General features: G+C 45.5%; 1 protein-coding gene across 4 annotated transcripts in view; it reads left to right on the top strand.

Moving 5' to 3' along the window:
- LOC116520466 (cathepsin L1-like) overlaps positions 1-22128 on the top strand; it is a 52053-nt gene extending 29925 nt beyond the window's left edge. The window contains exons 1-6 of one of the 4 annotated variants that reach the window (XM_032234932.1): positions 4361-4506; positions 6445-6451; positions 16414-16509; positions 17105-17227; positions 19273-19431; positions 21790-22125. In XM_032234932.1, coding sequence (XP_032090823.1) covers positions 16414-16509; positions 17105-17227; positions 19273-19431; positions 21790-21954 — 543 coding nt within the window. In that variant the 5' untranslated portion in view covers positions 4361-4506; positions 6445-6451 and the 3' untranslated portion in view covers positions 21955-22125. Of the gene's footprint in view, positions 1-4360; positions 4507-6444; positions 6452-16374; positions 16510-17104; positions 17228-19272; positions 19432-21789 lie in introns of those variants that run through there. The other 3 variants (XM_032234728.1, XM_032234794.1, XM_032234875.1) reach the window with 3 other exon arrangements.
- The last annotated feature ends 539 nt before the right edge of the window (positions 22129-22667 follow it).

Genomic DNA, 22667 nt, shown 5'->3' with positions numbered 1-22667 from the left:
GAAGTTGTGGGGTGTTCCAACATTGGAGGTCTTTAAGAAAAGATTGGACAGTCATTTGTCTGGAATGGGAGAGGATTTCCTTCCCGAGCAAGGGGCTGGACTAGAAGACCTCCAAGATCCCTTCCAACTTTGTCATCCAATTATTCTGCTAGATCCCCGTTGGGAGACTGGGGCAGAAAGACACACAAAACAAACCCTGCATTTCTGTCTGCTTGAAGCCACAGCATGGCAGCCTCACACAGCGGGAAGGTTTAAGGAAACATTCATTAAAATCCACTTCCCTGGAGCAGGGGACAATTAGCATCCAAACCAAATCATTTCCTTGTTATTTTCTCACTCTTTCCCCGCTGGCTTAGTTTCCCAAGACCCTTTTAAGGCACGATTAAGCCACAATCCATTCCATGCAGGGTGCCGTTTCTTGCCCTGTTCTGACTGCCCGGTTTGAACAGGGCTTATTATATTGCTGGCAAAAGCCTGGGAGATGTCAGACTAAATGACTGGGAAGGGAGGGGGTTGCTTCAAACATCTTCCCCAGGAGAAAAGGCTAAAATAATTTGGGATCCTTTAACTTGGAGGGGGTAATGTGTGAGAGGAAAATTGCAGAATAGCAATAGCAGTAGCAATAGCAGTTAGACTTATATACCGCTTCATAGGGCTTCCAGCCCTCTCTAAGCGGGTAGAACAAGAAGCAACGGGTGGAAACTAATCAAGGAGAGAAGCAACCTAGAACTGAGGAGAAATTTCCTGGCAGTTAGAACAATTAATCAGTGGAACAATTTCCTTCCAGAAGTTTTGAACGCCCCAACACTGGAAGTCTTTAAGAAGATGTTGGATAGCCATCTGTCTGAAACGGTATAGGGTTTCCTGCCTAGGCAGGGGGTTGGACTAGAAGACCTCCAAGGTCCCTTCCAATTCTGCTATTGTATTATTATACTAGTCCGCAGAAGTAAAGCTCAGAATTTTTCTTCATTTAGATAAGGTTTTATTTCTTTTAAAAAACACAAATATTTCATCATTCGTCAATCATTAAAACATTGAAGTACAATTTTTTTGTATGCCCCTCCCTCCCTCTACCCCCAACCCCCCTCCTCCTTCCCCCCCCTGACTTCCCAGAACCCGTACACGGTATGGATTTTTAACTAACACAGTCTAAAATCTATTGAGAAAAAAGAAATAAAGAAATTAATGACATTCTACATTGACCCTAGCTTCTTTTTACTGAACTGACTTTTAACAGTTTAAATCATTCCTGATCTTAAGTATAGGCTAACTGGAATTTCTTGGTCCCATATTTATTTTGTATATAGTCAATCCATTTTTTCCAGTCTCGTTTATATCTCTCATTTGAGTGATCTTTAAGATATGCCGATATTTTAGCCATCTCGGCTAAGTTTGTGACTTTCAATGTCCATTCTTGGATTGTAGGCAAGTCTTCCTTCTTCCAGTATTGCGCCACCAACAGTCTTGCTGCAGTTATTAGGTGCAGAATCAAGTTAGTCCCTACCACTGTAAAGTCAGTACATATACCTAGTAAAAATAACTGAGGAGTAAACTTTATCCTTCTTTTAAAAATATTTTGCATAACCCATCATATTTTTATCCAGAATGCCTTAACCTTTTGGCAGGTCCACAATATATGATAATATATAGCATCGAGAGAACCACACCTCCAACATTTAGGCTGTATAAGACCAGTCAAGGTTAGCAGTGGGGTGGAACTTAGAAGGGTTAGTGAAACTAACAGTAATAATTTCTGGTAACCCACTACTTTCGGACCAGCCAGAATTTTTCTTGAGTTACACCAAAGTACACAAACCTTTCTCAATCAATAGGAGAAGAATATTTATAGCTCAGGGTTGAAATGAGGGTTCGTCGGTGTTCACTGAGGTTGGTTGTTTCCTTGCAGATGTTTCATCACTAATGATGTTACCCAGTTCAGTTATGAAACATCTGCAAGAAAACAACCAAGCTCAGAGAGTGCCAAGGACCCTTCTCAATATTCTTTATTTTTAGAGTGACCTTTTTTCTGCAGCACAGGATAAAATAGTTGCTAAACATATTAAACAGACAAAAAAAAGAAAAACTAAAAGACTCCAATGAAAAATAAGAAACCTGTTTGATCAACATAGCCGCAGGGGATTGGTTCTCTGGAAAACAAAGAAGCAATGGGTGGAAACTAATCAAGGAGAGGAGCAACCCAGAACCAAGGAGAAATTTCCTGACCATGAGACAAAATAAGTGGAACAACTTGCCTTCAGCAGTTGTGTGTGCCCCAACACTGGAGATTTTAAAGCCATTTGCCTGGAATGGTATAGTTTAGTTTAGTTTAGTTTATTTGGTCTTGTATGCCACCCACTCCTGAAGGACTCCAGGTGGCTTACAATAGACAAGGGAAGGGGATAAATCAACAAAACAACACTTAAAAAAAACACAACATTCACAATTTTCATGGGGCTGGATATTTCACAAGCCCCCCGGCCTGCTGGAGCAGCCAGGACTTGGTGGCTTTGCAGAAGGCCGGGAAGGTAGTAAGTGTCCGGATCTCCATGGGGAGGTCGTTCCAAAGGGCTGGAGCTGCAACAGAGAAGGCTCTCCCCTGGGGAGTCGCCAGCCGACATTGGCTGGCAGATGGAATCCGGAGAAGACCTAACCTGTGAGATCTAATCGGTCTATGGGAGGTAATCGGCAGGAGGCGGTCTCTCAGGTAGCCAGGTCCGATGCCATGTAGGGCTTTATAGGTGACGACCAGCACCCTGAAGCGGGTCCGGAGACCAATGGGTAGCCAGTGCAGCTCGCGGAGGATAGGTGTAACGTGGGTGTACCTGGGTGCACCCACAATTGCTCGCGCGGCTGCGTTCTGGAGTAACTGAAGTCTTCGAACACTCTTCAAGGGCAGCCCCATGTAGAGCGCATTACAATAATCCAGTCTTGAGGTCACAAGGGCGTGAGTGACTGTCTGAAGGGCCTCCCGATCCAGGTAGGGTCGCAATTGGTGCACCAGGCGAACCTGGGCAAAGGTCCCCCTGGTCATAGCCGACAAATGATGTCAGCTGTGGATCCAGGACTCCCAAATTGCGGACCCTCTCTGAGGGCCGTATAATTTCACCCCCCAGCCTGAGAGATGGAATACTTAGCCAATCTTATAGAGTAGAGTAGAGTATAGAGTAGTGTTGGTTAATCTTTTGGACACTGAGTGCTGAAACTGGAGTATACACACAGACACACTAGAACCCGGAAGAGAGCCGCTGGCCAGTGTGCGTGTGCATGGCAGCCAGCGGCATTTCTGGGTTCCATCGCGTTCTGCAAAGACCAGCTGGTCAGCGCGCATGCATGCTCCAGAACCCGGAAGAGAGCTGCTGGCCGGTGCAAATACATGTGACGGGGTTCCACCACAAAACCGCGCTTGACTAAACCACGCCCGACTAAACCGCGTCGCTGATGTCATCAACAGGGCGACAACAGCGCGGAGACAGAAGCACGCTGTAAACCCTAAACCTAAAATTAACCTCTAAACCTAAACCTAACCCCCCCAAACCTAATCCTAAACCTAATCCTAATCCTAAACCTAACCCTAAACCTAACCCTTAACCTAACCCTAAACCTGACCCTTAACCTAACCCTTAACCTAACCCTAAACCTAATCCTAACCCTTAACCTAACCCTAACCCTAACCCTTAACCTAACCCTAACCCTAACCCTAACCCTAACCCTAACCCTTAACCTAACCCTAACCCTAACCCTAACCCTAACCCTAACCCTAACCCTAACCCTAACCCTAACCCTAACCCTAACCCTAACCCTAACCCTAACCCTAACCCTAACCCTAACCCTAACCCTAACCCTAACCCTAACCCTAACCCTTAACCTAACCCTAACCCTAACCCTAACCCTAAAGCTAACCCTAAACCTAACCCTAAACCTAACCCTTACCTTAAGTTGAATCGGCTTGCTTTCAAAGCGCTATTTAAAGCGCCCTTCTTTCTCCGCGCTGGCTGTGGTCGCCCTGTTGATGACGTCAGCGACGCGGTTTAATCGGGCGCGGTTTAGTCGAGCGCGGTTTTGACGGGTCACGATGTGACGGAACCTGGAAGAGCAGCTGGCCATGGTAGGCGTACCCACAGAGAGGGGTCTGTATGCCACCTCTGGCACGCGTGTCATAGGTTCGCCATCACGGGTATAGGGTCTCCTGCTTGTGCAGGGGGCTGGAATGGAAGACCTCCAAGATCGCTTCCAGTACTCACCCACCCCATTAATTGCTGTCTATGTTGACTCCCGGATGACTCACTCTATTCCTCCCATGCGCATGTGTGTGTACAAACCCAACTTCCTGCCTGCCCATCTATGCCAACCCACATGGCCTTAGCCAGCCCATGTTTTCTAAGGAGTGTCGGAGGGAGTTAAGAGAGCCGGGTGAGTAAACGGTGCAGCTGTGGAACTTTGCAAGCTAAGAGAGCTTGAAATCCGAAGCTTTCTTCTAATTCGTTTCCCAAGGCCAGAGTGATCACGGTGAGTCTCTTTCCCTCTTCACTGCCTAAGATGTGCTTTTCCTGATTTCGGCCCATTTATTACTTCATCCTAAACGAAGCAAAAGACAGATTGGTTTTTGTGAAAAAGACCAAGAACTGCAGAATCCTGGAAAAAAATGTGTCTCCTTCGGCACCGTGGACCCTAATTGTGTATATGTGAAGAAAGAAACGTCCTTCTGGGTTCGGCTCCAAGTGGGGAAAAAGACACGGGAGACATGGAGGCTGCTTGGAAAGATGGTTTAATGGTGGACAGGGCCACATGGCTTGAGCCCTGAACAGAAAAGGGGATCACATGCTTCAATGTTGGTGGAGAAGAAGAGAAGAGAAGCTGAGTCCCTGGTTTTATGCCCTCTCTGGCCTTTGATCTTGAGCTTATATTCTGATTGGTTGTCAGACTCCTATGGAGCCATGCAGGGGCAACTCTCTAGGCTGCGTTTTGAATCCAGGTTTGGTTGAGTTCTCAGATGCCATGTGGCGAGTTGGGTAAAGGGCCAATATTATCATGCCTTAATCCCATCACTCCGGAGCTGAAGGGGAGAACTCTTTATTATGTAAAGTGGACTAGCTTGGCCTTCTTAATGGCCCATTGACAAAGTGGGGATGGGCAGAAAGCTACAGGCAACTATTCTGTCTTTTAAAACATGTTTCTTTCTTTTCACATCCAGAGAAATATTCTGCCTTTTCAATATTTCCTAGGATATTTCATTTTTCTGGGAGAGGACTGGATGATAACTTCCCATAGTGGGAATCGGCAAGATATCTAAATGACCTGATCTCCCCAAAACAAAGAATAGCTTTCTCCAGAGCCAGATTTAACATTCTTCCTTCAGCACTCCTCCAGGGCAGGTATAAGAGAACACCTATAGCAGAACGGGTTTGTATATGTGGTAAAGGAGAAGTGGAAGATAATTCACATGTTCTATTACACTGTGAGCTATACAGAGCTTGTAGGTCTGCACATATTCTCCCCTTATTAGAGAGATTGCCAGGGAGCGCAGACCATTTTTATCTATGCTTCCTCCTCCAGGACACTAACCCGGTTACCACATATGCAGTGGCAAAGTTCTGTGCTGCTGCAATGTCCATAAGGAAAAAATTGGCTACAGAAATATAGCACCATCCTGTACCAATTATCTGGACATACCTCTAACAATCTTTGGACCATTATGTTATGATCCACTTTTAATGTCAATACTTTTTAATTATATTTTAATGTTAGTATTTTTTTAGTATGGTGCAAAAACTAATGTGTGTTGCTGGTCTTTGACCGTAATAAAGATTTTACTTACTTACTTCCAACTCTGTTATTCTATTTCTATTGTACTCTCCTAGCCATTTCTCACACTTGTCAAAAAGCAGTATTTGTATAAGCCTGTGTTTGCTTAGTTACGGCTACGCAGCATTAGGCAGATTAATACAGTAGAGACAAGAAACCACATGTGCATATTTTCCGGAAACACAATACCAATATTTACCTTATCTTGGCTCGGTCTATATCCAACTGCAAAGTCATTTGAAACCTATCTGGCATTCAATCATCTGTAATCTGAGTCTTTCTATTCTTGTAGACGGAGTTCGTATTTAATGCTGGTAGCGGCTCCTTAAGCTTGGGAATGTTGCTTTGTGCGAGTATCCTCACTCTTACAAATAATTGCTGGTATAGTCCTTGATTTACAACAGTTCACTTAGTGACGGTTCAAAGTTACGACGGCACTGAAAAAAGTGATCGTTGCAACATCCACATGGTCAGATGATCCAAATTCAGCCACCTTGGCCACTGACTCCTATTTATGACAGTGTCCCGGGGTCACGCGATCCTCTTTTTTGTGACTTTCTGACAAGCAAAGTCAACGCGGGAAGCCAGATTCACTTAACAACTGTGTGGCTAACCTAACCCTTGGAGTGATTCATTTAACAGTTTTGGCAAGAAAAGATCATAAAATAGGGCAAAAGTCACTTAACAAATGTCTCAGCCACAGAAATTTGGGGCTCAATTGTGGCTGTAAGTCGAGGACTACCTGCGTTTGGAGGCCCATGTTGGTTTTATTATCTCGGTCGACAGATGGACTAAGTTCAACATTGTTGTACTACAGTGTAGAAGAGAAAGGGGGATTGTAAAGTACAAATTTGCTCTGCAACGTAAGTACTTCTTAGCACAGTGTTGTGGCCCAGCAGGAGCCGTTGGAGCTGCCACCAGACTCCGACAGTGAGGGGCCCTATGAGTTGGCTCTGGAAGATGTGGAGGACCCTGGACAGGGTTCTGACTCAGAGCAGGGCGCAGAGAGGCTGGTTGGCCACCAGGAGGCGCCTGAGCCTTGGACCAGTGGGAAGGAGACAAGGGAGTGTGAGCCAGACGCCAGCAGTGAGTTGTTCCTGGATGCACGCCATCGAAGAGCTAATAGGCGTCAGGAACAGTTGCGCAGTTACAGGAGGTAATTGCACTCAGCTGGTGGTCATTAGGCTCCTCTCCAGACTATAAAAGGACTGCTTGTGCACACGTCTCTCTTGCAGAAGTCAACACAGGAACTAATGTCGCTGCCCAAGCTTGTCTGTGCCGGTTTGCTGCCAAGGACCTGTCTGTCTGTTAATTAAATGCCGTAACTCATCTTTGGCTCAGAGTGTGTGTTGGTGTGGGACGAGGGGGGTCAGAACACACAGTAACATATCTGTTGTGGCTCAGCAGGAGCTGTTGGAGCTGCCGACGGACTCCGATAGCGAGAGACCCTATGAGTCAGCTCTGGAAGATGTGGAGGACCCTGGGCAGGGTTCAGACTCCGAGTAGGGACCAGAGAGGCTGGTTGGCCACCAGGAGGCGCCTGAGGCATGGAGCAGCGGTGAAAGCCAAAGGGAGTTTGTCCCTGATGTCAGGCACTGGAGCAGTGGGGAGGAGCAAAGGGAGTTGATCCCGGATGCCCGGCAGAGAAGGGCGGAGAAGCGGAGGCAGCAATTACGGAGACAGACTCATAGGAGATAATCAGGCCCAGGTAGTTGTGATTTGGCTCCTCCCAAGAGAGTATATAAGAAGAGACTTTGGGAGGAGACCTTTTGCAGGACACAACTGTTATACTAGGTTGGATAAGCTCATGTGTATCTCTTATCTGTGGGAGTCTGGGTTGCTGCCAATGTCTTGTCTGTGAGTAATTACTGTGAATAAAGCGTGGCTAACAGTAAGCTTGTGTTGGCATGACTCACCGGTTGGATGGGGGGGGGGGTCAGAACACATATCCATGCTATTTTTATTTTTAAAGTCCAGAGCAGTGAGATAATATTTGGAAGTGGCTCAAACTTGCTTTATTCATCTATAAACTTGGTACATGGATGACTTACTCTCTGGGAAAAAAATACTCTGGGGGTAAGACACCCCTAAAGCTCCTCAGGGTGTGTGTTTTGTTAAGGTACAGCCTGTTGTGCCTTAAAATGGCTTCTGCTGTACAGCACAGTGGCATTGCCATGATAACAGCTTCATGATACTCCACAAGAGGGTTGCTTCTGGTAAAATAGAAAATCCAACGTTAGAAATTGTTTGGTCTGGATATTCCCCCCCCCCCCTTATAAATACATACCGGGGCAATGCTGGGTTATCAGCTCTTTGCAATATAAGAAGGGGGAGGAAGACAAGTGGAATGCAGAATAACAGAGTCGGCGGGGACCTTGGAGGTCTTCTAGTCCAACCCACTGCACAATCAGACTTGCAAGATTCTGTTATTACAGCCATTTCAAGAAAAGGCCACATTTTGATACTGGCAATCCGGAGCACCTTTGTGTTCTCAGTGTGGGAAGTTATCATCCAGCCCTCTCCCAGAAAAATGAAATATCCTAGGAAATATTGAAAAGGCAGAATATTTCTCTGGATATGAAAAGAAAGAAACATGTTTTAAAAGGCAGAATAGTTGCCTGTAGCTTCCTGCCCATCCCCACTGTTAATGGGCCATTAAGAAGGCCAAGCTAGTCCCTTTTACATAATAAAGACTTCTCCACTGCAGCCCCAGGGGGTGGGATGGGAGTAAAGGGATGATAATATTGGCCCTTTACTGAACTGACCACATGGCATCTGAGAACTCAACCAAACCTGGATTCAAAACGCAGCCTAGAGAGTTGCCCCTGCATGGCCCCATGGGAGTCTGACAACCAATCAGAATACATTTCTTACACAGGAACAGGAAACAGAGAGGTGGGACTGAACAGGTTATAAAAAGCCTAGCAAGCCCCTCCCTCAGCCCTTCTCTTCTTCTCCACCAACATTGAAACCTGTGATCCCCTTTTCTGTTCAGGATTCAAGCCACGTGGTCCTGTCCACCATTAAACCATCTTTCCAAGCAGCCTCCATGTCTTCAGTGTCTTTTTCCCCACTTGGAGCTGAAGCCAGAAGGACGTTTCTTTCATCATCAGCAAAGGAAAACAAGGCACATCTGAGATTAATTTTAAAGTGGATTGCTGCACCTCCGAGATCTCAAAGCAGACAGTGAAACAAGCACAGCTTTTGTTATCCTCTCTGCAAATCTGAATTGCCTCTATTTTACATGCTGCTGGAGAATGGCGTTCTGTTTCCAGATGTGGAAGCCTGCCCCAATGTGCTGTCCAGTTGCCAAAAAAATAATAAAAATTCTGGTCTACATGAACAGAGGGATAGCATCAAGGTCACAGGAAGTGATAGTACCGCTTTATACTGCACTGGTGAGACCATACATGGAATAATGCATCCAGTTTTGGTCTCACTCCCAGTATAAAAAAGGAGATTGGAGATGGAATCGTATGATGAGGGGCTGAGAGAACTGGGTATGTCTAGCTTATCAAAGAGAAGATTTAGAGGGAGATGATAACTGTCTTCCAGGACTTGAGAAGTTCTCACGGAGAAGAGGGGATTGTTTTATTCCTCCAAAGCATGTGGGGGCGGGATAAGAAATAACGGGTAGAATTTTTCTAGTGATCCAACTAGAAGAAAGAAGACATTTCCTGACATGAGAACCATTTTGTTGTTGTTAGTTGCGAAGTCGTGTCCAACCCATCGCGACCCCATGGACAATGTTCCTCCAGGCCTTCCTGTCCTCTACCATCCTCTGGAGTCCATTGAAGCTCACACCGACTGCTTCGGTGACTCCATCCAGCCCCCTCATTCTCTGTCGTCCCCTTCTTCTTTTGCCCTCCATCGTTCCCAGCATGAGGCTCTTCTCCAGGGAGTCCTTCCTTCTCATTCGGTGGCCAAAGTCCTTGAGTTTCCTCTTCAGGATTTAGGATCTTCTAAAGAGCCATCAGGGTTGATCTCCTCTAGGACTGACTGGTTGGATGGCCTTGCAGTCCAAGGGACTCAGAGCAGGAGTCTTCTTCTCCAGCACCAGAGTTCAAAGGCCTCCATTCTTTGGCACTCAGCCTTCCTTATGGTCCAACCTTCACAGCCATCCATTGCAACTGGGAAAACCACAGCCTTGGCTATACATGAGAACAATTAATAAGTGGAATTTTCAAAAGGTGTTTTTTTATTTTATTTTAAAAAAAGCAACTGGACTATGCTTTTTCTTGATGAAGACATTTTACTTCTCATCCAAGAAATTTTTTTGGGGTTCTGACTAGATGGTGGGATGGATTACTTCCTATTGGTTCATTAGTTCATCCAGTCAGAAATAATCCTTCCATCCGTCCCCCCCCCCCCCCCCCCATCATCATTCAGAATTGAAGGAGCTTCTCAGAGAAGCGAAACGCCTTCAACAAAGCCCACATGCCTTTTGAAAAAGCACCTTTAGGTTTCAGGTTTCAGGTTTCGTTTTATTTATATGCCGCCCTATTCCCAACAGGACTCAGGGCGGCTCACAAACCCAAGAGGGGAAGGGAAACATAAGAACTACAAATACAAACCTTTAAAATAACCAACAGACACACAATCGAGAGGGGAAGGGAACTCATCAACCCCAGGCCTGCCGACACAGCCAGGTTTTAACGGCTTTTCGGAAGGCCTGGAGAGAGGTGAGGGTCCGAATCTCTGCAGGGAGTTCATTCCAAAGGGCCGGAGCTGCCACAGAGAAGGCCCTCCCCTGGGTAGTAGCCAGATGGCATTGGCTGGTAGACAGAACCCGGAGGAGGCCAACCCTGTGAGATCTAATGGGTCTTTGGGAGGTAATTGGCAGCAGGCGGTCTCTCAAGTACCCAGGTCCAATATTATGAAGGGCTTTATAAGTGACGACTAGCACCTTGAAGCGTATCCGGAGACCAATCGGTAGCCAGTGCAGCTCGCGGAGGATAGGTGTAACGTGGGTGTACCGAGGTGCACCCACAATCGCTCGCGCGGCTGCATTCTGGACGAGTTGAAGTCTCCGAATGCCTTTGCAACACCCATGATCTGGATGACTGAGAATCTCCATAGATGTTCAATCAGTGGAATGGCTTGCCTCCTGGAGCTGTGGGGGCTCCATTAAATGAGGCTTTCAAGAAGAGATTGGACAGCCGTGGAGATAGTGTAAGTCTCCTGCCTTGAGCAGGGGGTTGGACTAGAAGACCTCCGAGGTTCCCTCTAGCTCTAGGATTCTATGTTCCGTGTTCTAAATATATCTGTCAACTTCACTAGCCAGGAAGAGAACCAGTTATTGGTTGTAATATAGCAGGACTTGAAAATGGCTTTGGAAGATGGCTAGATCTGCAGGGTTAATTTCCTTTTCCTGAAAGGGTCGAGCCAACCCTTTTGAAGATGTTAAGTCTCTGAACTCAAAGTTAAAAGCCAGGTCTTCTCTTTTAGTTGTCAACTCTCTCATCTCAGGCAGCTGATCTCCTGGTTTGGAAAAAGTGGCAGTTGAGGATGAACAGCCAGTTCTTTAACCAGTTGGGAAAAAGTAAAAAAGAGTCACCAAGATCGATCCAACCACATCGATCTGAGTTCTTTCAAGGTATTGTTGGAAGAAACGTCCTTCTGGGTTCAGCTCCAAGTGGGGAAAAAGACACTGGAGACATGGAGGCTGCTTGGAAAGATGGTTTTAATGGTGGACAGGGCCACATGGCTTGAGCCCTGAACAGAAAAGGTGATCACATGCTTCAATGTTGGTGGAGAAGAAGAGAAGAGAAGCTGAGTCCCTGGTTTTATGCCCTCTCTGGCCTTTGATCTTGAGCTTATATTCTGATTGGTTGTCATGCTCCCATGGGCCCATGCAGGGGCAACTCTCTAGGCTGCGTTTTGAATCCAGGTTTGGTTGAGTTCTCAGATGTCATGTGGCGAGTTGGGTAAAGGGCCAATATTATCATGCCTTAATCCCATCACTCCGGAGCTGAAGCGGAGAAGTCTTTATTATGTAAAGTGGACTAGCTTGGCCTTCTTAATGGCCCATTGACAAAGTGGGGATGGGCAGGAAGCTACAGGGAGCTATTCTGTCTTTTAAAACATGTTTCTTCCTTTTCACATCCAGAGAAATATTCTGCCTTTCCAATATTTCCTAGGATATTTCATTTTTTTCTGGCAGAGGGCTGGGTGATAACTTCCTACAGAATCAAAAAATTATGGGATGGAAGCGACTGTTGACAATTGTATCCTTGGATTTCCAAAAAGCTTCTGGTGACCTTCATACAAGTTTCTTGAGGGAGTTGAGTGACTGTAGGATCGCAGAGGAGGTCCTCTGAGGGGGTGGTGCCTTGTTTACTAATGGAAAACTATACTGGCAATTTTCACAAGAAATAAGATAGAAACCAGAAAGAAAATGTAGTGTATTTCTCCATGAAGCAGGCCATCAATCTGTGGAAGACGATGCCACAGTATGTGGTGTTCACTACCAGTTGAGAAGGCCTTTAAGAGTAGTTTAATGAAAAGGAGTGATATGAGAGCAGTGTTCCAATATCTCAGGGGTTGCCACTAAGAAGAGGGAGTCAAGCTATTCTCCAAAGCACCCGAGGGCAGGACAAGAAGCAATGGGTGGAAACTAATCAAGCAGAGAAGCAACCTAGAGCTAAGGAGAAATTTATGAAGAACAATTAATCAGTGGAACAGCTTGTCTCCAGAGGTTTTAGATGCTCCAACACTGGAAGTTTTAAAGAAGAAGATTACAACCATTTATCTGAAATGATTTAGGCTGTACTGTGTAAGCAACGGGTTAGACTAGAAGACCTCTAGAGTCCTTTCCACCTATGCTACTCCTTATTTTAGTACACCAGTTCTAGAACTACAAATGGCAATAAATTTGGAAAACAGGAATGGGTACCATCCAGTGTTGGTATTCAAATAATTTACCAACCAGTGTTCTGCCCTAATGACCTGCTGGGTAGGCGGGGCTCAGTGATCATGTGATCATGTGGGCGTGGGCAAGTCAATGTCACTCAGGTCGATGGGCACTTCGCCTTAGTTGTTACAATGGTAATAAGGGTTAACCGGAGAGGCAGTTTCTGTAAGCAGGGCAATAAGGATTAGGCTAGAAACAACACCAGAATGTTTCCTTCCTGCCTTCCTTACAGGATTAGCCCTGCAAAGTGGGAAAAACCAAAATAAGATTTCTTCCAACAACCGGTTCTCTGAACTACTTAGAAAGTTACCAACTGGTTCTCTCGAATAGGTGCGAACCGGCTGAATCCCACCACTGGTACCGTCAAGGCAACAGGAGGAGGCAACATGTACCATAATCTTTTATTTGTGGGCTTCCAAGGTGATTTTGGTTGACCACCATGTGAGAGAGAACACTGCCGGGAAATGATCTGGCAGGGATATTCCCATGAGGTCACCAGGCCTTGATTTCATCATTTGGATTGTGAGCCGCCCTGAGTCCCCCCCAGGGAAAAGGGCGGCATACAAATAAACACAAATACAAATCAGCTGTTCCATGTGAACCAAAAACTTAAGCTGTGAAAAAGTGGCATGTATGCTTAAAATTAATCTCATTAATAACTAATTGGTACTGGGAAGACTGCACTGTGAAGCTAGAATGATGCATTCTCCTACTTCTCCAAGGAATTTACACTCCACCCCACTCAAGTGCTTGCAGCTGCTGTAATTGGGCTTCCCACCCCTCCCCGGCCTTTCAAAGCTAGGTCACTGAATATCAGGGGTGGATTCCTCCCAGTTCTAAGCTCTTCTCTAGAAGAGGTTCCACAAATCTACCGTGCCGTTTAGAACCGGTTCCAGCTCCCTCTCCACCCTCCCCGTCCGCACATCATCAAGATGAAGACCGAGAGGAGGAATTCTGGGAGTTGAAGTCCACAAGTCTTAAAGCTGTCAAGTTTGAACACCCCTGGGGTGTTTTTTTTTCCTAAAGGGTCAGGGGTGCGAAGGTCTTGTAACTTGACAGTTTTAAGACTTGCGTGCTTCAATGCCAGAGTTCCTGAGCCAACATGACTGGAGGAGGAATTCTGGATTTGAAGTCCACAAGTCTTAAAGCTGTCAAGTTTGAACACCCCTGGGGTTTTTTTCCTAAAGGGTTAGGGGTGTGAGGGTCTTGTAACTTGACAGCTTTAAGACTTGCGTGCTTCAGTGCCAGAGTTCCTGAGCCAACATGACTGGAGGAGGAATTCTGGGAGTTGAAGTCCACAAGTCTTAAAGCTGTCAAGTTTGAACACCCCTGGGTTTTTTTCTTCTAAAAGGTTAGGGGTGTGAGGGTCTTGTAACTTGACAGCTTTAAGACTTGCGTGCTTCAAATGCCAGAGTTTCTGAGCCAACATTTTGGTTGCTAAGCAAGAGCGTTGTTAAGTGAGTTTCACCACATTTTACAAGTTGGCCACGCCCACCCAGTCACATTGCTGGCAAGCCACTCCCACAAAGCAGGCCACACCTACAGAAGAGGTTCTAAAAAGTTTTGAAATCCACCACTGCTGAATATGAATAGGGTTGGAGACCTGGATATAGAGACCCCCACATTCTCTTACTGCCCAAATCAGCACTGATTAATGATGAGCCATCCGAGACATTTTTTGACACTTATTGGGCTACATATATCCAATGAAGATCACACAAAGTGTTAGGACCACTTTGTAATGCCTTGGTAAAGACCATACTTGGAATACTGGATCCACTTTTAGTCACCACAATATTAAAAAAAGAAGATGTTGAGACTTTAGAAAGAGCAGAGAAGAGCAACAAAGATGATTAGGGGACTGGAGGCTAAAAACTATGAAGAACGGTTGCAGGAACTGGGTTTGTCTAGTTTAATGAAAACAAGGACTAGGGGAGACATGATAGCAGTCTTCCAATATCTCAGGGGTTGCTACAAAGAAAAGGGAATCAACCTATTCTCCAAGGCACCTGAGGGTAGAAGGAGAAGCAATGGGTGGAAACTAATCAAGGAGAGAAGCAACTCAGAACTAAGGAGGACTTTCCTGATAGTTAGAACAATTAATCAGTGGAACAGAATTTGCCTCCAGAAGTTGTGAATGCCCCAACATTGAAAGTATTTAAGAAGATGTTGGATAGCCATTTGTCTGGAACGGTATAGGGTTTCCTGCCTAGGCAGGGGGTTGGACTAGAAGACCTCCAAGGTCCCTTCCAACTCTGCTATTGTATTGAAGGTTTGAAGGTTTATTAACATTTATTGAAAGAGCAATAAAGAGGATTAGGGGACTGGAGACAAAAACACATGAAGAACAGTTGCAGGAACTGGGTATGTCTAGTTTAATGAAAAGAAGGACCAGGGGTGACATGATAGCAGTCTTCCAGTATCTCAGGGACTTCCCCAAAGAAGAGGGAGTCAAACTATTCTCCAAAGCACCTGAAGGAAGGACAAGAAGCAACGGATGAAACTAACTAAGGAGACGAGCAACCTGGAATTAAGGAGAAACTTCCTGACAGTGAGGATAATTAACCAGTGGAACAGCCTGCCACCAGAAGCTCTATCACTTGGGGTGGTTTTAAGACAAAGATTGGACAGCCACTTGTTTGAAATGGTAGTCTCCTGTTTGAACAGGGCATTGGGCTACACAACCTCTAAGATCCCTTCCAACTGTTATTGTTGTTTCTCTTCCCCCCTCCTCTTTCTCTCATTCCCTCCCTCCTTCTTCCACCCACCCCCAGGATGGGGCTTCATCCAAAGATCTGCACTGCCCCCCCCCCCCGTCCCTCAGCAGCAACAGGAGTGCTTCAAACTTCCTCTGAATTCTTCACTGCGAGAAGTTTATTTATTCAGGCTCCCCTTCTGTCACACGTGCTATCTATCCTCTGACCGAGTATCTCGGTTTCCCATCTCTCCTAGTGTATCTTTTTCCTGCCAATTCTCCTGGCTGCAGTTTCTGTCTGAGAGTAACGCATAACTCACAGGAGTGGCGCAGGGGAAGAAAAACAAGATTCCTGGCCAGTCCATTCATTTTTTTTTTGATGTGAACCAGGAGGGAGCAGGGAAAGCTGTGTTTTCCTTCCCCCTCACTTCCCCGTCCCAAATTCCAACAAATATCCCGGAGTAACAGGGGAGGAGGATTTTCAGCTGGCTAGCGGAGACTAACAATTGGCTGCTCTCACGCCCTCCTGATGTTCCCATCCTCAGAAGAAGATCAAAGTTGGTGAATCAGACAGCCACGAACAGGGCATGCAACTGTCCTAAATTACATGCGCTTTATCCTGGCAGATAGGTTGAAGGAGGGCGCATAAAGGCTCTCGGGAAACTCTCCGGAGTCTCATTAAGACGGGCCCTTTCAAACGCAGAGCAAGAGTTCAAGGTTAGCGGGCAGATTTCACAACTCAAAAAGTCTCTTTGTGGATGCTGTTACAGCAGCGGGGCTGAAGGATAAAGCTAAATACTTGTTTGTCCAGGAAATTAGAAAAGGGTTTTGGAAACGGACTGTAGGACTTAGGAGACACCGAGAAAGGTGCCAATTTCATGGCAGGGATTTTACCTGGTGATATCGGGGGGATTTGGCTGATTTGAAGCAGGTAACAAAGAGCTTTCTTTGCTTTTTCTAGAAGACAACAATGCTCTCGAGCTGGGTGATGTTGCTTACTTGGATGGTTCACCTGAAAGTGTGTTGCGTAGCGCAGGATTCGGCCCTGGAAGAAGCCTGGAGAAATTGGAAGGAGATCCATGAGAGAGTATACACCGAAGTGAGTTTGCTTTGTTCTCAAAGAAATGAATGTCTAATTTATCTTTCAGTAATTCTAAGTTTCAATGCTTCTAAGGTGGTCCTCCTCCTCCTCCTCCTCCTCCTCCTCCTCCTCCTCCTTTTTGCTTTTTAAAAGAAAGTTCCAATGGCACAAAAAAAGAGATGTGGTGTAAACTTGATCTTTGAAGGCACAAACTTCCTTTCTGAAGGACTGTCTTCTATTTCCCTGCATCTTTTTCTAGATTATTGCGGGCTTTGCTCAGGATCTTACAATTCTGTTTCAATCCATGCCCCAACCTAGAGAATATGTAGACGTTGATACTCTTACACGGGGAAGAGTATCAGAGCTGGGGAAAACACTTGATAGGTACTCGGAGGCCTTCTACTCTCCTGCTGAACAAAAATCTCACCACTATTGGGAGAAAGGAGTATTGTGTATGTTGACCGCCTTGAGTTACTTTTAAAAATAAAAGGTGGGATAAAAACCGAATAAACCAGATCCATTTTGAGAAGCTAAGATTTAAGCTGTTCTTCCACCCACAAACGATGCTTTGAGATAGGAGAGAATTTAGCCCGTCTATTCTTGGCTCCCTTAGGAGGAAGAGCCCGCACGGAGAGCCATATGGGAGAAGAATCGGCAGATGATTGAGAAGCACAACCGTGAGGCTGATGAAGGGAAACACTCCTATTGGCAGGGGCTGAATGACTTTAGTGATTGGGTAAGCAAACTTGGGAGTATATCACAGATTCAAAGCTTATGCATGTTGGGCAGTGGTGGGGTTTCAAAAATTGTTCGAACCTACTCTGTGGGTGTGGCCTCCTTTGTGGGAGTGGCTTGCTGCCCATGTGACTGAATGGGAGTGGCTTGCCGCCCATGTGACCGGATGGGAGTGGCTTGCTGCCCATGTGACTGGATGGGAGTGGCTTGCTGCCCATGTGACCGGATGGGAGTGGCTTGCTGCCCATGTGACCAGATGGGAGTGGCTTGCTGCCCATGTGACTGGATGGGAGTGGCTTGCCGCCCATGTGACCGGATATGAAGATGCCGACGACACTTGTCAGAACCACCTTAAATTACCTCCCACACAGCACTGGCCTGCATAAGAATATGATGTGAACTTGTTTTTTAAAAGGCATCTTTGGTTTGCGTTAAAACAACTTCAAGACACGCAATGTTCTGATTGCACCACAAACGCAGTAGTCATCCTTACCTTTCACACAGGCACTGAGCTTTATAAATATGAGCATGATAGTGTAGAATAATCATAACAGAAAACATCGCACTGTGATCGATAAATGTAAAAATAAAGCGAAAACCTTACCCTAACCCCCCCAAACCTAATCCTAAACCTAACCCTAAACCTAACCCTTAACCTAACCCTAAATCTAACCCTTAACCTAACCCTTAACCTAACCCTTAACCTAACGCTAACCCTTAACCTAACGCTAAACGTAACCCTAACGCTCTAAACCTAACCCTAACCCTTAACCTAACCCTAACCCTAACCCTAAACCTAACCTTTACCTTTATGTGAATCGGCTTGCTTTAATTTTATTTTTATTTCAATTTTTAATTTTTTTCGTCGCGCTGTGATGATGTCAAATGCGCGCTTTCGTCGAGCGCGCTTTTGTGGACCGCGGTTTTGACGGGTCACGCTTTTCACTACTCTAGACATCCCCAGTTCCTGTAACCGTTCTTCATGTTTTAGTCTCCAGGCCTTTAATCATCTTAGTTGTTCTTCTCTCCACTTTTTACAAAGCCTCAACATCTTCTTTGTAATGTGACCAAAACTGGATGCTCTATTCCAGGTGTGATGTTACTAAGGTAAAGTAGGACGTCAAGTGAGATTTGGACATTAAGTGTGAAACCTACTGGGTCTGGCTGGACAGCCTCTTGGGGCCCCTTTACTTCTATATTAAAAGCCACATAGACAAGATTTGGAACTTGCAAAAGAACAGGAAGCCTGTGCCTAACCACAAGATGTCAAAATCTATGTTAAAAGTCCTAGGTTCAATTAAAGTTCGTTAATGACACGTACTCCACAACAGAAGGAGAAGTAAGACCCCCATCTCCTTATAAGGCTTCTCTCCTCAAGGTAACCACTAAGAAATGTGCTAAGTGTTTCCGTGTTGCGCTGCCTTTGAGAATGTATAAGAATGCATGCTTTGATAATGAAGGTGGTTCAGAACTTGCAATGCTAAGCCATGGGCTGGCTTTCTGAACCTGGCTGTCAAATAAACTTTTCCTGTATCCCGAGAAGTCTAAAGCCTGTCATTTTCTGGGTTCCACCACAAAACCGCGCTCGACTAAACCGCGTCCGACTAAACTGCATAGCTGACGTCATCAACAGGGCGACAACAGCGCGGAGACAGAAGCACGCTGTAAACCCTAAATCTAAAATTAACCCCTAAACCTAACCCCCCTAAACCTAATCCTAACCCTTAACCTAACCCTAAACCTAATCCTTAAACTAACCCTAAACCTAACCCTAAACCTAACCCTAAACCTAACCCTAAACCTAACCCTTACCTTAAGTTGAATCGGCTTGCTTTCAAAGCGCTATTTAAAGCGCCCTTTCTCCGCGCTGGCTGTTGTCGCCCTGTTGATGACATCAGCGACGCGGTTTAATCGGGCGCGGCTTAGTTGAGCGCGGTTTTTACAGGTCATGCATTTTCTGCAACAAAGGTTTTATCAAGCGGTACTTTTAAGCCCTAGAAAGCCTCCTTTTAAGCAAAAGGTAATGGAACTTCATTCTTCTCTCAGACCGATGAAGAATTTAACCGCATGGCGGGAGGTTCTCGTCCTGTGAGGGAGGATCCTGACAATGCTTTTCAAGGCGTTGGCCATGCGCCACGATTTCAGCAGGCACCCAACCCCAAGAAATGCCACCAGAGATCTTATGGCACTTCAAGAAAAGACCAGGTGAGTCTATGAACAGCCTTGGGTAGGTAGCTCACTCTAACCCAGGGGTGTCAAACTCAAGGCCCGTAGGCCAGATCCAGCCTGCAGTGGGCTTAAATCTGGCCCAATGGGCCTGGAGATATCAAAGGATCGGTCTGCAGTGCCTCTGCTGGCCAAAATGGGCCATGCAGGAGCCTCATAAGTCCCTCCCCCCCCCATGGACCATTTTCAGCTGGCAGAGTGCTGCAGGAGGCCGTGGAGATTGAGGTTTTGGTTCACCGACAAAAGGGCACCTGACAAAAGTGTGCCCGACTAAACCGCGGTGACAAAACCGTGAGTTCTAAATCGCACCGACGAATGAGCGCTGAAGCGTGCCGACAACAGCGTGCCGACAGAAGCGCACTGTAAACCTAACCCTAACCCTAACCCTAACCCTAATCCTAAACCTTACCCTAACCCTAACCCTTACCTTAGCTTAAATCACGCTTCTGTCGGTGCGCTGTTGTTGGCGCGCTGTTGTTGGCGCGTTGATGACATCGCGAGTTTCGCACCGCGGTTTTGTCGGCGCGGTTTTGTCGTGCGCGCTTTTGTCGGGTCACGGAGGTTTTGGCCAGCAGAGTGTTGCATAAACCGATCTCAGGGTTATCCCATAAAAATAATGTCCAGCTGCAAAATTCCAGGCGATCCAACCTGGGACCATCATAAAGGGAGGAGCAGAGGAGGGCCCATAGTCTTCCATAGCCCAAGGCCATTGAGGGAAGGTGGACCCTCCCAAAATTACGTTCTAGCACCTCCCTTAAAGAAGGAAGACCACAAAGCCTATCAGAGGTCTTGGGAGGAGAGGTATTTTTTTCTTTTTTTCAGCAAAAAGTCCACCAGGGGTTTCCAGCCAGTAAGAGTGACTAAATTAGTAGACCAGTGAAATACTGTGGACATAATATACTGTGTTTTCCCCAAAATAAGACAGGGTCTTATTTTCTTTTGACCCCCGAAATAAGCACTTGGCCTTATTTTCGGGGAGGTCTTATTATTTTTGAGGTGCAGGAGGTGGAGAGCGTGGTGACCTCGTGGCTGCTGCTGTGTTGCAATATTTTTTTTTGGGGGGGGGGGCTTATTTTAATGCATGTGCTCCAAAGCCCGATTGGGCTTATTATCTGGGGAAGTCCTATTTTCAGGGAAACAGGGTACTTGTAATGTACTATAAATTATTACTAATATTAAGTCCTCCTCTACGGCTGTACCAGAGGTAGTAAAAAAAAGATTGGCAGACAGTGGGGCAGACAGTTTTTAGAGACACCTGGAGAAATAGTCAGTTCGTTTATGCTCTGCTCCTATATAAAAGAGTCACGCCTTCTAGCAGCTGGAGACTATGTTTTTAATTTCTACATCAGTGGTAGTCAACCTGGTCCCTACCGCCCACTAGTGGGAGTTCCAGCTTTCATGGTGGGTGGTAGGGGTTTTGTCCAATACTGAAGCATTTTCCTTTTTTAAAAATTTAATTGATTTTTTAAAAAAAATGTCATAGCAGTATTTAAAAACATTTTCATTACTGTGGAACCGGTGGGCGGTTAGAAAATTTTACTACTAACAGAGATACAAAAGTGGGCGGCAGGTATGAAAAGGTATGAAAAGGTTGACTACCCCTGTTCTACATTATGGAATTGAGACTATTTATGCCAGAAAGTAAATCTTCTTTTGTCTGGAATAGCTATTTTGAGTGCAAAGGGGGAAAAAAATGCATCTTGAGCCCGTGTCAAACGGATATCATGGCCACGCCCGATCTTGCCCTTCGAGGTCAAACACAGCCCTGATGTGGCCAAAAAAACCCTTGCACCAAAAAAAACCCCCTGTTTATTTGCTCCCCCTCCCACCTCAGGAAAGATTGGATTGGATTTATCGGATTTATATGCCGCCCTTCTCCCAAGGACTCAGGGCGTCGTACAACATTAAAAAAAACAACACATATTACAAAAGTTTTTAAAAAATCAAGTAGAATATCCAAAAAACAAACTCAATTTAGATTAGCAATAACATTTTGAAAAGAATTTCGATTAAAATTAACAATAATCAATAATTTGTTTTGTTCAGTCCAGGCTGGCTTGAAAGAAAACTTTCAAACTCTGCTTTGCAGCTAGGACTATTGTGTTTTCAAGCAATTAAATCCTATTTTTCCAAGATTCTCCTGTAAGTTGGCAGGGATGTCTGGATTTAGGTGCCAAACTAGGACAATCCTGCCAGACCAAGGCAATAAGCCTGCTTTTAAGCCTTGATACCCACTTTACAGTCGTTCTATCTGTATCACAGTTTATTGCCTTTCCTTTAATCACGTAGCTCCACTGTCAAGTCTGAATCACTAAAGGGCGATTATTATTTTAACAGCTGGCTCTCGCCTACAGAAGAAAACAGAGGAAGCATCATTCTGAAAATTTGGGAAGGCTTTGCCTAATATCCAGCAACGGAACCAAGAAACTGTTAGGAAGGAGATGCGGATGCGTAAGCCGTTACCGACGCCGTTGCCAAAAATGTTGTAAGCTGGCTTTCTAGTTAAGACAAGGCTGTGCGACTCAAGATCGCTTATAATAACGTAAGCAGGATTACATAGAATCTAGCAGATTTCCCGTCTGCCAGGCAAATAGATTCCCCCACGTTAGAGCTGTCTCTTGTTTTTTTGCTATAATACTTAGTTTCCTAGTACTATGGCCTTTTGTCCTATCCTGCAACATGACATTTAGATCTAATATGCTGTTTCATCTTTTAAAATATATGGCAATAAATCCAGAGGTGGGTTCCTACCAGTTCACACCAGTTCGGTAGAACCGGTTCGTCAAATCTACCGAACCGGTTAGAAGAGGTTCCACCAATGGACCCGGAAAGCAGGCCACACCTACAGAAGAGGTTCCAAAAATTTTTTGAAACCCACCACTGCAACACACACACACACACACAGAGAGAGAGAGAGAGAGAGAGAGAGAGAGAGAGAGAAAGAAAGGAAGGAAGGAAGGAAGAAATAAGTAAAGAAAAAAGAAAGAAAAAGTGAGAGAGAGATGAAAGAAAAAAAGAAAAAAGGGACAGAGACAAAAGGAAGGAGAGAGAGAGAGAGAGAGAGAGAAAACACATGGCCGGCAAGCCACTCCCACCAGGTCACATGGCTGCCAAGCCACTCCCACAAAAGAGGCCACACCCACAGAGTAGGTTCCAAATTTTTTTGAAGCCCACCACTGAATAAATCCATCAGAAAAATAAATCAGAACCAAATG

The sequence above is a fragment of the Thamnophis elegans genome, chromosome 1 (assembly GCF_009769535.1).
Source record: "Thamnophis elegans isolate rThaEle1 chromosome 1, rThaEle1.pri, whole genome shotgun sequence".
NCBI classification, from domain to species: Eukaryota; Metazoa; Chordata; class Lepidosauria; order Squamata; family Colubridae; genus Thamnophis; species Thamnophis elegans.
This window is presented reverse-complemented; position numbering and strand designations above follow the sequence as displayed.